The sequence below is a fragment of the Amborella trichopoda genome, chromosome 9 (assembly GCF_054954075.1).
Source record: "Amborella trichopoda isolate Santa Cruz 75 chromosome 9, AtrichopodaSantaCruz75HAP2 v2.0, whole genome shotgun sequence".
In the NCBI taxonomy this organism is placed as follows: domain Eukaryota; kingdom Viridiplantae; phylum Streptophyta; class Magnoliopsida; order Amborellales; family Amborellaceae; genus Amborella; species Amborella trichopoda.
Window position 1 is genome coordinate 1,079,210 of NC_142344.1, and position 13,044 is coordinate 1,092,253.

At 36.1% G+C, this 13,044-nt stretch overlaps 1 protein-coding gene across 17 annotated transcripts; it reads left to right on the forward strand.

The window, feature by feature from the left end:
* Positions 1-270: 270 nt before the first annotated feature.
* Positions 271-10,349, forward strand: EMB1586 (P-loop containing nucleoside triphosphate hydrolases superfamily protein). Of its 17 annotated transcripts, none has more exons than XR_016040908.1 (4): positions 271-625; positions 2,092-2,178; positions 2,280-2,291; positions 4,891-5,166. XR_016040908.1 is itself a non-coding variant. In XM_088846871.1 (4 exons), exons 3-4 carry the CDS (start codon positions 8,419-8,421, stop codon positions 10,264-10,266), a joined length of 573 nt encoding a protein of 190 aa, XP_088702997.1. In that variant the 5' UTR covers positions 2,139-2,178; positions 7,095-7,984; positions 8,073-8,418; the 3' UTR covers positions 10,267-10,349. The 17 variants fall into 17 exon arrangements, 15 of the variants coding, with proteins under 15 accessions (XP_088702988.1, XP_088702997.1, XP_088702998.1 ...); XM_088846871.1 differs by lacking the exons at positions 271-625; positions 2,280-2,291; positions 4,891-5,166 and adding exons at positions 7,095-7,984; positions 8,073-8,855; positions 10,131-10,349 and having other exon boundaries at positions 2,139-2,178; XM_088846872.1 differs by lacking the exons at positions 271-625; positions 2,280-2,291; positions 4,891-5,166 and adding exons at positions 7,205-7,984; positions 8,073-8,855; positions 10,131-10,349 and having other exon boundaries at positions 2,139-2,178.
* The last annotated feature ends 2,695 nt before the right edge of the window (positions 10,350-13,044 follow it).

Consider the following 13,044-nt stretch of genomic DNA (forward strand, 5'->3'; position numbering starts at 1 on the left):
TAAAATTTAAAGCTTAAAAGTAAGTGTAGATTGAGCACATCTATGAAAACTTGAAAATTTTTTTAATTATAAAATTTAAAGCTTAAAACATAGTGTAGATTGAGCACATCTATGAAAACATGAAAGTTGATAGTAAAAAAATTTGTTATAAGATACAGTACCTTACTGAAATCCAATTTTTTCTCATGAAATCTATTTATTTTTCCCTCAAAACTTGAAAATGTTGATCCCTCAAAACTTGAAAATGTTGAAAATTGATAGAAAAAAAAATGTGTTACGAGATGCATCATTTTCAAAACTTCGAAATCCATTTTTTTCTTATGAAATCCATTTTTTCCCTCATGTGATGTTGAGACGATCAATTTGCAGCCGCCCATTTCTCAGCTATCTCTCTCTCTCTCTCAACGCATCTGTCTCGGTCTCTCGCTCTCTCATATGTAGCAGAAAATGGTGGAGAGAGCCATGCCTAGGGTGCCAGGACTCATAACTTCTCTCTCCTCTACACCCCCAGCCTATTCTCTCTCTTTCCTACCCAAGCGTCTTTTATGTCTCTCTGCAAGCCGAGCCCCTCTGCAACCCCAATGCTGTACTCTCTCTCTTGCTTAAGCCGTCGAAGACATCTCAAGTACGTCCAGTGATTCTACTTTTCATCTTTGTTTTTTACGTTCATTTACTTTTTGCGATCTTACTCGTCTACATTTACAACAAAAAAAGTACGAACAAAATATGGGAGTGAACAAGGGGGATTTATAGTTTGGAAGGGAAGGGAAGAAGGGAGGGTGTCCATTTTTTCTTTTTTGGGTTGTGAGAGAGAGAGAGAGAGAGAGAGAGAGAGAGAGAGAGAGAGAGAGAGAGAGAGAGAGAGAGAGAGAGAGAGTTTTCGGTGCAGATTTGATTGTTTCATTTTTCTTATCTTCATTTTTTCTTCATTGTTTACAATTAATCTTCATCTTTATTAGTTTTCTTCCTCTTTATTAATTTTCATTTTTCTTTGTTACTTCCAATTTTAATCTTGAAGTGTGATAATTTTTTTTTTTGCATTGTATTGCTCTGATTTTGTGAATAACATGCATGGAATGGATTATATGAGAAATTATGTTCTGAGTTTTGTGATTATTACTTTCGTAGTTGATTCTTGTGAATGAAATGTATGGCTTGCCATGTATTATTTTCAATAGTGAGCTTTATGCTTATCATGTGCTTGTGGATATGGCGAAATGATCATTCGGTGCTTCATTGGTACCGACAAGGTGGATTTACAATGGTAATAAGACTTTGAAGATAAATTTTAACAATTTCATGATTGAGTAGCCATGTAATTTCAATTCGCTTGAATTGTTGGAAGCCCCTAAATCCGATGGGTGATAAATTTTAGTAAATATGAATTCTTTGGAATGTAGTAATAACTAAATAGAACAATAAAAACATAGATAATTTGTAAATATTTACAAGACATGAAGTAGTTATCAAACACAAAATCTCATAACTTCTTTAACTTCTTCACCATTCCAGCAGATTATCAAACACAGAAACGCAGAACTTCTTACAGTAACTTCTTTCTTCCCAACAAAGAGGAACTTCCAATTTACAGTTTATGAACTTGTTTCCGGTTATCAAACAGGCCCCCACTTTAGGCTAAAACAATGTTCCGTCGATTTGGACGGAACTTAAAATGGGAAGTTCGATAGGGAAGTTCCTCACGTGAAAAACCCGCATGACCCTCGCTTCCTCTGACAAAGCTCTCTGTTCCTCTTTGATAAAGCTCTCTCTTATCTTTCTCTCTCTACTGACAAAGCTCTCGGTTCCCTCGGTTCCCCTCTGATAAAGCTCTATTTATGTAAACTTTTCCTTCTTTTATTTATCAAGAAACAATTTTTTATTTTTGTTAGATTCTTCTCTGCATGGACTAGGCATGCCCACAAATATAGGATTCTCTATAAAAATTTAAAATAAAACTATCAAATTATGACTTAAGCTATCCCACCCGTCAATCAAGAACGGACAGCTGAGATGGTCGGTTACACCGCTAGTAAGTTTGTAATAACCTATTTTCCCTTGTTCGAAATTAACTTTATCGTTATTCTCTCTCAGCACGCGAAGCTCTCTCACTTTCTCTCACTTGAAGAAGAGCTCTTATAATCTGAACTCTGCAACTGCCTCTCTCTCTCTCTAGACCAGGTACTAATCAAACTAATATTTCCTTTTTATTGCTGTTTCTTCCTCTATATGGGTCCTCATTTTTTTCATTGTAACTTGCATTCTTTACCCAAAAATTGCAGATACAACTCGAGGTTAATGCCTGCAACTCTCTGGTTATGTTTTCCATTATTATTTTTGTTTCTATATGGTGATTTAGTTCTCTTTAATCAACTAGAAAGGAATATGAGACGTATCTATCTTCATTGAAGTTTACCCTGATTCATAATAGATTGCACTGACTTTGAAATCATGAATTGGTATATAATTTTTTGAAATCTTCCATTGATGGCTGTTACATGAGGGCATGCCTGTCAATTTTCTTGTTTTATTTCACCATTGAGATTCCTCTTTTATTCTTCAAATTGTTTTATGGATAGTCACTTTTTGCTATCTTCAATTGAGTGGTTTTGTATGTATTTAATTATTTACTAGTATTGTTGAGAAATGTTTTTTTTTTGGTTAAACTATGTATGGGGAAAATGTATTCTGAATTAGGAACCATTGATGTTTAAATTCACCAGTTCAGTTTGAATTCACAAAAATTATTCAGAGTCAAGCAACCTTGTTAAGTCCAATGTGACATTCATATAAAAGTGAAAAATTGAGGGTTGTCTCTTGGGGTTTAGAGAAAGGAAGTGTTGTAACTTAAGAGTGTTTCAAACCTACTTTAATTGAATTAAATTCTGAAAATTGAGTTTCAGTATGTGAGCAGGAGTGCAATAACTTTTTTTAAAGAAAAGCAGGACTGCAATAACTGTGATCACAAGTTAATGGGCTAGATGGGATGGTAAGGTCTCTGCTAGTTCCTGAGTTTGGGGTTGATTTCAAAACGTTTCTTAACAAATTTTAGGCCCTAACAATAACATTTTGACCGTGGATAGCTTTGTTTTATGGTTTTTGGTTGCGGTTATGCTGTTCAAGCATAAACAGGCTTGAAAACAATGTCGTATGAATAGTGATACCAGAATGTGGTGTTCCATTGAGCAACATGAACTTGTTCTTTGGGAGCATTGTGTTGGTGCATTAGATACATATACATAAAATGAATGATTTCTCTCTTTCTATCTATCACTCTATCACTTTTTTATTCATTCTGTGGTTCGATCATTGATTCTATTCAGAAATTAAGAAACAGTTTTATCAATAAAGATAGGTAATGTACCAGGTGCTTCAATATATGAAGGGGTGGTTCAATACACAAAGGGGCCATCAAATAAAATTGTAAATCGAGTAGATTATGTTCAAATACTTAATGTTATACTGATCATTTTGCAGTAAAATTGGAGTGATTTTGGTTTAGGATTTGTGATGTACTAGAAAAATAGTGAGAATTTAGTCAAATAACTCAATAGTGTTCTATTCATTTTCAAAATGGCCGATTTGGTTTTTGGTTTTTGTCATGTCAAAGGGATATAGGGGGAGTTTGGTCAAATAAGTCAATGGCATTGTGATAATTTTTACATAAACTATAATGATTTGGCTTTCGGTTTTGTTGTGTACATGTGAAATATATGGAGGAGGAGAAATTGAACCTTGTATCTTTTGCTAAATGGTAATTGGATTGGCGATAATGGTTCAATTTACATCATTCTCTAAATGGTTAGTTTGATGACATCACTGTGCTACAACGACACTGTAGGCAGTTGAAGCATAACACAAAAATCTAGTTGATTGTTTAATACAATGGAGCTACTTTAGAGCTGATCATAACTAGCTAGCATGTCTCCAACATCCCTAGATTTAGGTGTTAGCTGAACTTAGAATTAACTTCTATTGGATTGGGTCATCTTCATCAGCATTATCAAAGCCTTTTCCCAATAAATTTGAGTTGGCTACACGAATCCTGGTCCACCATTTTGTTGTATTAAGGGCCATACCCTCAGTGAGGCCATATGTCCTAAAAAAATTTTCTTACTACTTCCTACCATGTTCTTTTGGGCCTACCCTTTACCCTTTTAGAGCCTTCCATTTGAACTAATTCTATTGGATTGGATAATATGTCTTTTCCAAGACATCAATTGGGAATAGTTAGTAACATTGTAACTGAGTTTTGTTGCCATTGTAATTGAGTATTTATTTTCTTGCCATCATAGTCCAATCTTGAGGATGTTGGACAATTAGTTTTGTTGTTGAGGCAATTGGATTTCCAATGTAAGACCTTTAACAGCCAATGAAAAGCATGCATCCAGGCATGTAGACTCGTGTTGGGCACACCGGAGAGACACACATGTCCATCTATTCCCAGGGTTCCTTGGGAATCAACATGGGTGTCAGTTTGTATAAGCATTGGGTTTTTTAATCCGACAAGCAAAAAACACATCTGTACAGTGACATGCCTTTACAATATACTAAATAGAATATTTAGTTTATAGAAGAAGCATTTTCTTCACTCACTTTTGTTATAAAGTTATAACAAACATGTGTGTGCATGCACGTACACATATAAGGTTTTGTATGTACGCTTCTGAATATAATATTTATTATGATATTCAATGTCTTACATTAATTTATATAAAATTATTATGACATGAAATTTTAATATAAAAAACTGCCTAAATCCATATACATTTGAAGGGTTTAAGTACCCATTTTGGCACAAAGTATGGTTTATGACTTGTAAAATAAAAAACATGTGTCTTCAGCGGTCATAAAGTGTTGAATTGTGAAAATACATGTTGGATACTGTTGCAGCAAGCAAAATGAAGTGTATGGTGGCACTACCTATGAACATGTTTGGGTCCAGGTTGTCTGGTACCTGTCTGCAGGTGTTTGGGGCCTTGTGTATCCTTGTGATGTAAAGTGTTGGGGATAAGTTCAGTGATGAAGAGTGGTAACCTAGTGTAACTGATCCCTCATCATTCTGAGTTATGATTCTGCTGTTATGGCCTTCTGTAATGTATTCGTACATGAACATTTATGCTATTTCTGATTGTTTAAGTATGAGTCTGCTATTCACCTTGTGACGCAGGGTATTTGGGATTAGTTCAGTTATGAAGAGTTGCAGACTAGTGTAGTTTCTGATCCCTCATCATTGCTGAGTTATGATTCTGTTGTTATGGCTTTCTGTTCTTCACTTAAATGGTTATGCTATTTCTGATTGTTTAAGGGTGAGTTTGGTATTCCTGGTCCTTGAAGTGATATTGTGCTACTTTTCAACTTGTCATAGTTTCTTAAATGTCATGTGACATAGGAATTCCATTTGAAAATAATCAAAGATAATTACAGCCTTTAAATTGTTGGAAATATGTTGCCTAGTGTCTTGAGCTGCTAAGGGAAGGGATTGTAAAGGAAGAAAATGCATAGATGGGATTCAATCAAGTAAAATAAGCACTTAGGGGCTATTTGGATCCCTGGAAAAAGGTCATCAAGAAATGGTTTTCTAGGGAGATTGCCCATTTTCATTGTTTGGATCCAAAAACTGGGGTGGAAATTTTTTCTGCCAGAAATTGTTTTATCTATTTTGAGTCCAAAATCAAGAAAATATTTTTCTCTCCACAAGCTAAAAATTAATTTCTCCGTCAGATTTCCTTATGGAGCTGAACAAAAAAATTAAAAACAAACGTGTAGCTCACTCAGAACAAGAGGATAAAGGGCAATTTCTCTCTCTCTCTCTCTCTCTCTCTCCCTCCCTCTCTCTCTCTCTCTCTCTCTCTCTTCTCATTCCCAAAAGTCATATCTTTGTTTCTCCTCTCTCCGTCTCTCCATGTTCATAGAAATCTCTTTCTTCGTCCATCTTGCTCTAGCCATTTGCTTCTCTCTCTATCTCTACCATGTTTTTCTCTCTAGAGATTCCTTGCATTTAGCCCTTGTTTCTATGTAGAAATTTATCTTCCAGGTTGTATTTGATCCTATCTGAACAGAAAAAACCCATTTTACAGGAAATATTTTTCACGAAATGCAATTCACAAGCAGTAGTTCTTTTCAGATAAATTTTTTTTTCTAAGGATCCAAATGGGGAGTAGTTAGCTGACATTTTGAGAAATGGAGCTGTCAGCTACATCCAAGGGATGTGATCTTATGAATGTCAAGGTCACACATAGGATCTTCTAGTGTGAATAGACCTCAATCTTGTTTTGTGCATGGATCGTTGTTCTAGATTATTTTATGACATACAAATTATAAATTGCACTTGTATAGATGTCCACTTATCCTGATATGATGTAACAAAAGGAAAACTTACCAGACCATGCATAAAATATCAACTTTTTAACGTTTGACTCATTTATCAAAATGCACCTAAAATATCAACCATTCTTACTCATGATTATATGTCCTTTTATGGGCTTTTTGAAATTAGATCATAAGTAATGGCTAAGATGTTAAAACATTCATCTCTTTGCCATTTTTTGATAAATTTCCCCTAGAAAAATTCTGCTCATCTTGCATATACAACGTCTTGGGTATGTGTCTGTCATGAGAAAGCATTACTGATGTTTCCTCTGAGCAAGTTGGTTTTTGGGTGTATATATGATGTAAAGAACTTGTAATATCTCTTTTTTGGAATACTGGCCTGAGGTGCTAAGCCCTTGTCTGCGTGTTCACTTGTACGCATATATACATCACACTCAAGAAGAACCGACTTGAATATGTGCTCATGAGCTCAAAATTCTTTCTACATATCTTTTGTATTGTTTTATTTTAGTACAGTGAACTGGCTAGTGCCCAGTTTTGGGCAGGTGGTTTAATCTGTTGTATCTGGCCAGTTTCCTGCACAATTTAGTTTGAAGTGGTTTCTTGATATATTTGACTGGAATTTCCATTCCAGAGCAATTGAAATAGGCCTTCAACCTTGTTATTTTGGCATTGATCCACTCTATAGCCTGCAAGTTTTATGCAAATGCCTTTATTTGTGTTGTGTGTTGGAAGTTTCTCTGATTACATTCTTCTATTACCAGAATTCTTGTAACACCTAATAGGTATGGCTTGATTGCGTATTGGTTCCCTGTGATCCTTTATAGAGCTTGTTCTAGCTGGCTTTGGAATTGCTAACAGGGTTATACTTCAGTTCATTGAAGAATGCTTGCGCTTTGCTGTAAACGTCTATACCTTTTCATTGGGGACTCTCTTCACACCCACACCCGTAGGCTAGCTCACTCTAAATTCCATACAAGTATCAGGTTTCAAAAACATATAGATCGTGATAATGGTCCCCTGACTCTTGCAAAAGTGGGATTTGGGTGCGAAACTGAGATAACAAAGAATAAGAAACCAAAGGCGTTTGCTGCTAATTTGGAATCGGGTGTGAAAGTTCCTTCAATCAAAACCAAAATACCAAAGGCCAAGTTAAAGCAAGTAGAGAAGAATCCCATAGACCCCAACTCAGCCCCATTTGCACCAAAGACATTCTCAGAGCTTGGCCTCTCACCTCATTTGCTTGAGACGTTAGAGAGAGAAGGTCTCTCTCTCCCAACCGACGTCCAGTCCACTGCAATCCCAACAATTCTCAGGGGTCACGATGTCATCATCCAATCTTATACTGGTTCAGGTAAAACGTTTGCTTACCTTCTCCCTATACTCTCTAGAGTAGGCCCTCTCAAAGAAGCCCAAAATGGAGAAGGGGTTACTGAAACCCGATGCATAGAAGCTGTGATCGTCTGCCCATCTAGAGAGCTGGGAATGCAAATAGTGAGAGAGGCTGAAAAAATATTGGGACCCCAAAACAGGAAAGTGGTGCAACAACTTGTTGGGGGTGCAAATCGATCGAGGCAAGAAGAAGCTCTCCGGAAAAACAAGCCTATCATTGTGGTAGGAACACCAGGGAGGATTGCGGAGATAAGTGCCTCAGGTAAGCTTCACACACATGGGTCACGCTTCTTAGTCCTTGATGAAGTGGATCAGTTACTTTCTTTTAACTTTCGAGAGGACATGCATAGGATCCTGGAGCACGTTGGTCGAGCTCGCTCCAACACCCAAGCCAAGCGGGTGGAGCGTCAAACCATTTTAGTCTCGGCCACTGTGCCCTTTGCTGTCTTGAGAGCAGCGAGAGGTTGGGGCCGAGACCCACTTCTTGTTAGAGCGAAAACGGTTCTCTCTCTTGACTCTGCCTTGGCATTGGGATCTTTGTCACCCTCTCCTTCAAGCTCCGCTATTACCCAAGCGGCCATAGAGAGCTTGCCTCCCTCTTTGAAGCACTACTATTGCATAACCAAATTACAACACAAGGTTGACACTCTTAGGCGGTGTGTGCACGCTATCAATGCTCTCTGTGTGATTGTTTTCATGAACCATACCAAGCAGTTGAAGGATACAGTTTTCAAGCTTGAGGCTCGAGGTATCAAGGCAGCTGCCTTACATGGCGATCTCAGCAAACTTGAGAGGGGAACTACTCTCAAGAATTTCAAGAGTGGGGAGTTGAGAGTTTTGGTGACTAATGAGTTATCAGCAAGGGGCTTAGATGTTCCTGAGTGTGATCTTGTGGTAAATTTGGATTTACCCACTGATTCTGTGCACTATGCTCATAGGGCAGGTCGAACTGGCAGGCTTGGAAGGAAGGGTTCTGTGGTTACGATATGTGAGGAACCTGAGGAGTTTGTTGTAAAGAAGTTGGAGAGGCAGCTTGGCATTCCCATCTTCGCTTGTGAATTCACAGAAGGCCAGCTTGTTCTACAAAATAATGAGAAGAAGGTACTTGAACAAGCGAGTGTTGGCAACTCACTGTAAGATATTTCTCGTTTTATTTCTTTATATGTTAAGTAGGGTTATAACTCTCTCTCTCTATCTCTCTCAAATGTGAAAGGTATTCTAAAATACCTTGTTTTTTTTTTTTCTCAAAAAAAAAAAAAAAAAACTCAAAAAAAAATTATTTGTTTCTTCAGTAGTTGAATCGTCTAGTCTCTTAATTAGAGAAACATTTGAATGCATGCCTGTTTCTCTGTGACTCATTTGCTTTTTTCTCATTTTCCTCTTCTGGAAATACAGCTGGTGGCATAAGTCGTCTGATAAGTAGTTTCACCCTTTGATGAACCTTTATGTAGATGCCTAGGAATCAGTTTCTATTTCATCATTTTTCGGGCATTATGAAATGTGGAAATTGAAACCATTTAATGGTTGAATTGGATGTAGAACAGAATTTGGACCATTTGAAGCCAAAATAGTGGGCATATATATCAAACAAAGAACACTGAAGAAAACCATTCGATTCTTGTTCTTTCTGCCAGTGGCAGAGAAAGGGATTGAGTAAAGTGATTCATGCAATTTTAAACAATAAAACACATGCAACATCAACCGTCCTTTATCAACAATGGAAGGTTAGGATGACTCATCCTCCTCCAAAGTGGGCATTAAGTGGAGGAGCTGGCCATTGTCAATGTTTAAAAGAAAAAACGGACTATCACGATTGTATGTTTCTATTTTTAAATTTTTCTAAAATTTGAATTAATTAGAAATTTCAGGCATCCACAATTCTCAATCAGACGTACATAAAAAGTATGTAAAAATAATTTTTAAAAATAAGTTGATCAAAATACATTCGAAACATTAAGGGGTATTTTGGTTAATTTATTTTTTAAATTATTCTTTTATGTTTTTTAGATGTGCTGACACAAACACCTTCAAAACTTCATTCAATGCAATCACTAAAAAAAAACTAAAATTTGAATACTATTTCAATGCAATCACTAAAAAACGACTAAAATTTGAATACTATTTCAAGGCAATCACTAAAAAAAGACTAAAATTTGGATACTATATGAAGTATTGGCCATCCGTGCGTTTTCCTTCTTATCCGAAGAGTTAAGAGATGCTTGTGCACCATTTGATTGTCCACATACTGTGGACCGTTTAAGTGGTGCTTGATAATATTACTTAACATAGAAAATCCTCGAGTTCTTTTGTCCCTTCTTTTTTTTTTTATTATTATTATTTGGGAATCATCCAAGTGCTCTATAAACACAATTAATTCACAGGTTATGATTGATTATATGTTTGCAAAGGATGAAGGCAATGGTTCAAGATCACATTCTTCGGCAATTTGGGAGTTCAGAAACAGTTTCAGTTATGTTGCAAGAAGGCATTTTGTTCAAGCACCTAGCTTCTCAATTGAAAGCCAAATGTAAGAGAAAATTTTAGTGAAAATTTTCAAATTATGCTTAACTTTCCAACAATTTAATAGTTTACACTTATCAAATAAGGTGCACCTCCAAAATTCGCTAGAAGATGTTTCAATGCCCAAAAATGCTCAAATTGATCTTCTCAACCTCAAGATGTATGGACATGGAAAACAAATGGATTTCAAGTTTTGAAAATAGTGCTTCTTGTAATCCATTTTTGGACCGTTAATTTTCAAGATTTTCAAGTGTTCATGGATATGATCGATCTACACTATTTCTGAACCTTTAAATTTTATAATTAGAAATAAAAATAAAATTTTAAGCGATCACAAAGACATCTTTCAACACTTTTCAAAGGCGCCTTACTTTGATGATTTAGGGTCTCGACCTTATACAAACCACATCCTTAACATAGAAGACTCCGCCAAATCCTCCCTGGGTGCTTCTCTTGAATGCACAAAGAGTAGTAAAATGTTATATGACTACTCAAGAGTTGGTACATGTCGTCTCATAAATCACTCTCAGTAACCGCGGTATTAACACAGCAATTTTCAGCTCTTGCATTAAATGTTATATCATAAAAGAAAAATACATGCGCAGACTTTTTTTTTTTGAGGTTTCATTTCTCAACATACCCGGGTTCTCTCTTGAATGTACATTTTTAGGTTTCATTTCTCAACATACCCGGGTTCTCTCTTGAATGCACAAAGAGTTGTTACATGTCTTCACTGCAGTAAGAACTCACTACTCAAGAGTCGGTACATGTCGCCTCATAAATCACCTTCAGTTAACCGTGGTATTTTTATCATATAGGGAAAATATGTGCGTAGGCTCTCTTTTTAGGTTTTATTTATCAACATACCCAAAGTTACGTGGCTGTATAGATATCTCATTTATTATATCTTCTAATCTTTTAAAATAAATTTTCATGCCATTACGACTTTTAAAACAATGGTTCAAATATTTTCTCCAGAAAAATTATTTATTTAAAAAATAAATTACTAAGGAGCCTGCATTTCTACAAGTGAGTCTATGGCTGGAATGCTAACTGTGTCCATTATCTTTATTACAAGAAGGTTACAATTAATCATAGCCATCAAATATTAAATTGGACGGCTTGGGGTATGTTACAAAGTTTGAAATTTTTTTTTTGTTGGAAATTTGAGTTTAGACATTGAGAATATGACAAACAAAGAGTAATTGTGAGTTCTTGTACCAAAAGTATGCTCATGTAATGTTTGAGCAGCTTCCTTCTAAATCCCCACCCATAAGCTCTTATTTTTAATTTAAATCTTGTTTTATTTATTTTTAATATTTTTCTCAAGGACACGGTTTCTATGCATCCAGCCCGCATATTGTAGAAATGCAGGCTTGGCAATAAATATATTTTTCTAAATATAATTGGATCCTAATTTTTAGAGTATATATAATCTTTAACATGGAGATCATGAATACGATATAATAATAATAATTTGAAAATTAGAAATAATAATTATATTAAAAAAACATTTGAACCATTAGTCACAATTGTTATTAGATGGACCACCTCTTTATACTTTTGGACTACATATTGTAGAAATACAGTCCAGCCAGCACGAAACAATTTTCCTTTTCTAAAGCACCGATTTTTTTTTTTTTTCTAAGTGATTCAGTGGGGAAGATGAGCACCTACCCGTGTTTTTTGAATGTGTTAGGGGAGAATGGAAGCTACACCTTAACTGGGGCAAGTAGTGCTATCACCTTGATCCAAACTAATTGTCAAAAAAAAAAAAAAAAAAAGGACGATTTGTACTATACATGATACCAATCTATCGATCCAACATGAAAATGTAGATTAACTGTCTAGAGCATTGAACCTAAACCCGAACCCGGACCCGGACCCGAACCTGAAACCGAACCCGAACCGACCGAATCCGAGCTGTGAAATGTTGGTATCATGTGTTCCCCAAGGTATTTGGTGAGATAAAATGATATATGTACAGAGCTGAGGACCCGTGAAAGTGTGTTGTAGGAAATGATGAGGCAAAGGACAAAACCCATTTCGTCCTTTCTCTCACACGTGATCTACAATCGCCACCCTACCCTTCTCGTTCTCAAATCCTAACCCACTCTCTCTCATCTCTGATGCCTAAAATACATGCAACCTGGACGAGGTTCCAACATACCACTTCCCCAAAATGACAATACTTTCCCCTCTCTCTCTCTCTCTCTCCCTCCTAAATGCTTAGGGTGGGTGGCCTGGTTTTACCATCTTTTCCTCCAAGACTTCAATCCTCCCTCCGCCAATCGCTTTTCTCATACCCATCGCTTCTTTTTCCATATTCCTCCAACCACTTTTTTCAAAGTTCTTATTCCAACGACTCTCTCTCCTCAAATGCACGAGGTTAGGCCTATGATTTACGAAAACAAAATAAATATTTGGAAAACACTTTCGGCATCAGGAAATCGCTTTAAAGTCAATTTCTAACACCGACACCATCTCTACATTATTTAAAATCACTTTCCTTCATTGACGATGAAATTCAAAAGTAAAAAAAAGTACACATCTTGCATTTTCATAAACACTTATTTTCGAGCCAATAAAGACCATATAGATAATTTGTTACGGGAAAGGTTTCTATGCTTCCCCTACCATCTAGCCGTTCAATTTTGATCCAGAGACCCACTCACCCACCCACCGTTTGATTTAGATCTGACATCTCAAAGTATTTTATTTTTAGGTTTTTTATACAAATTGTATGAATATAAAATTCGGTATGTGCTATCTTCTCATTGGGGCTCACCTATTTAAAAATAT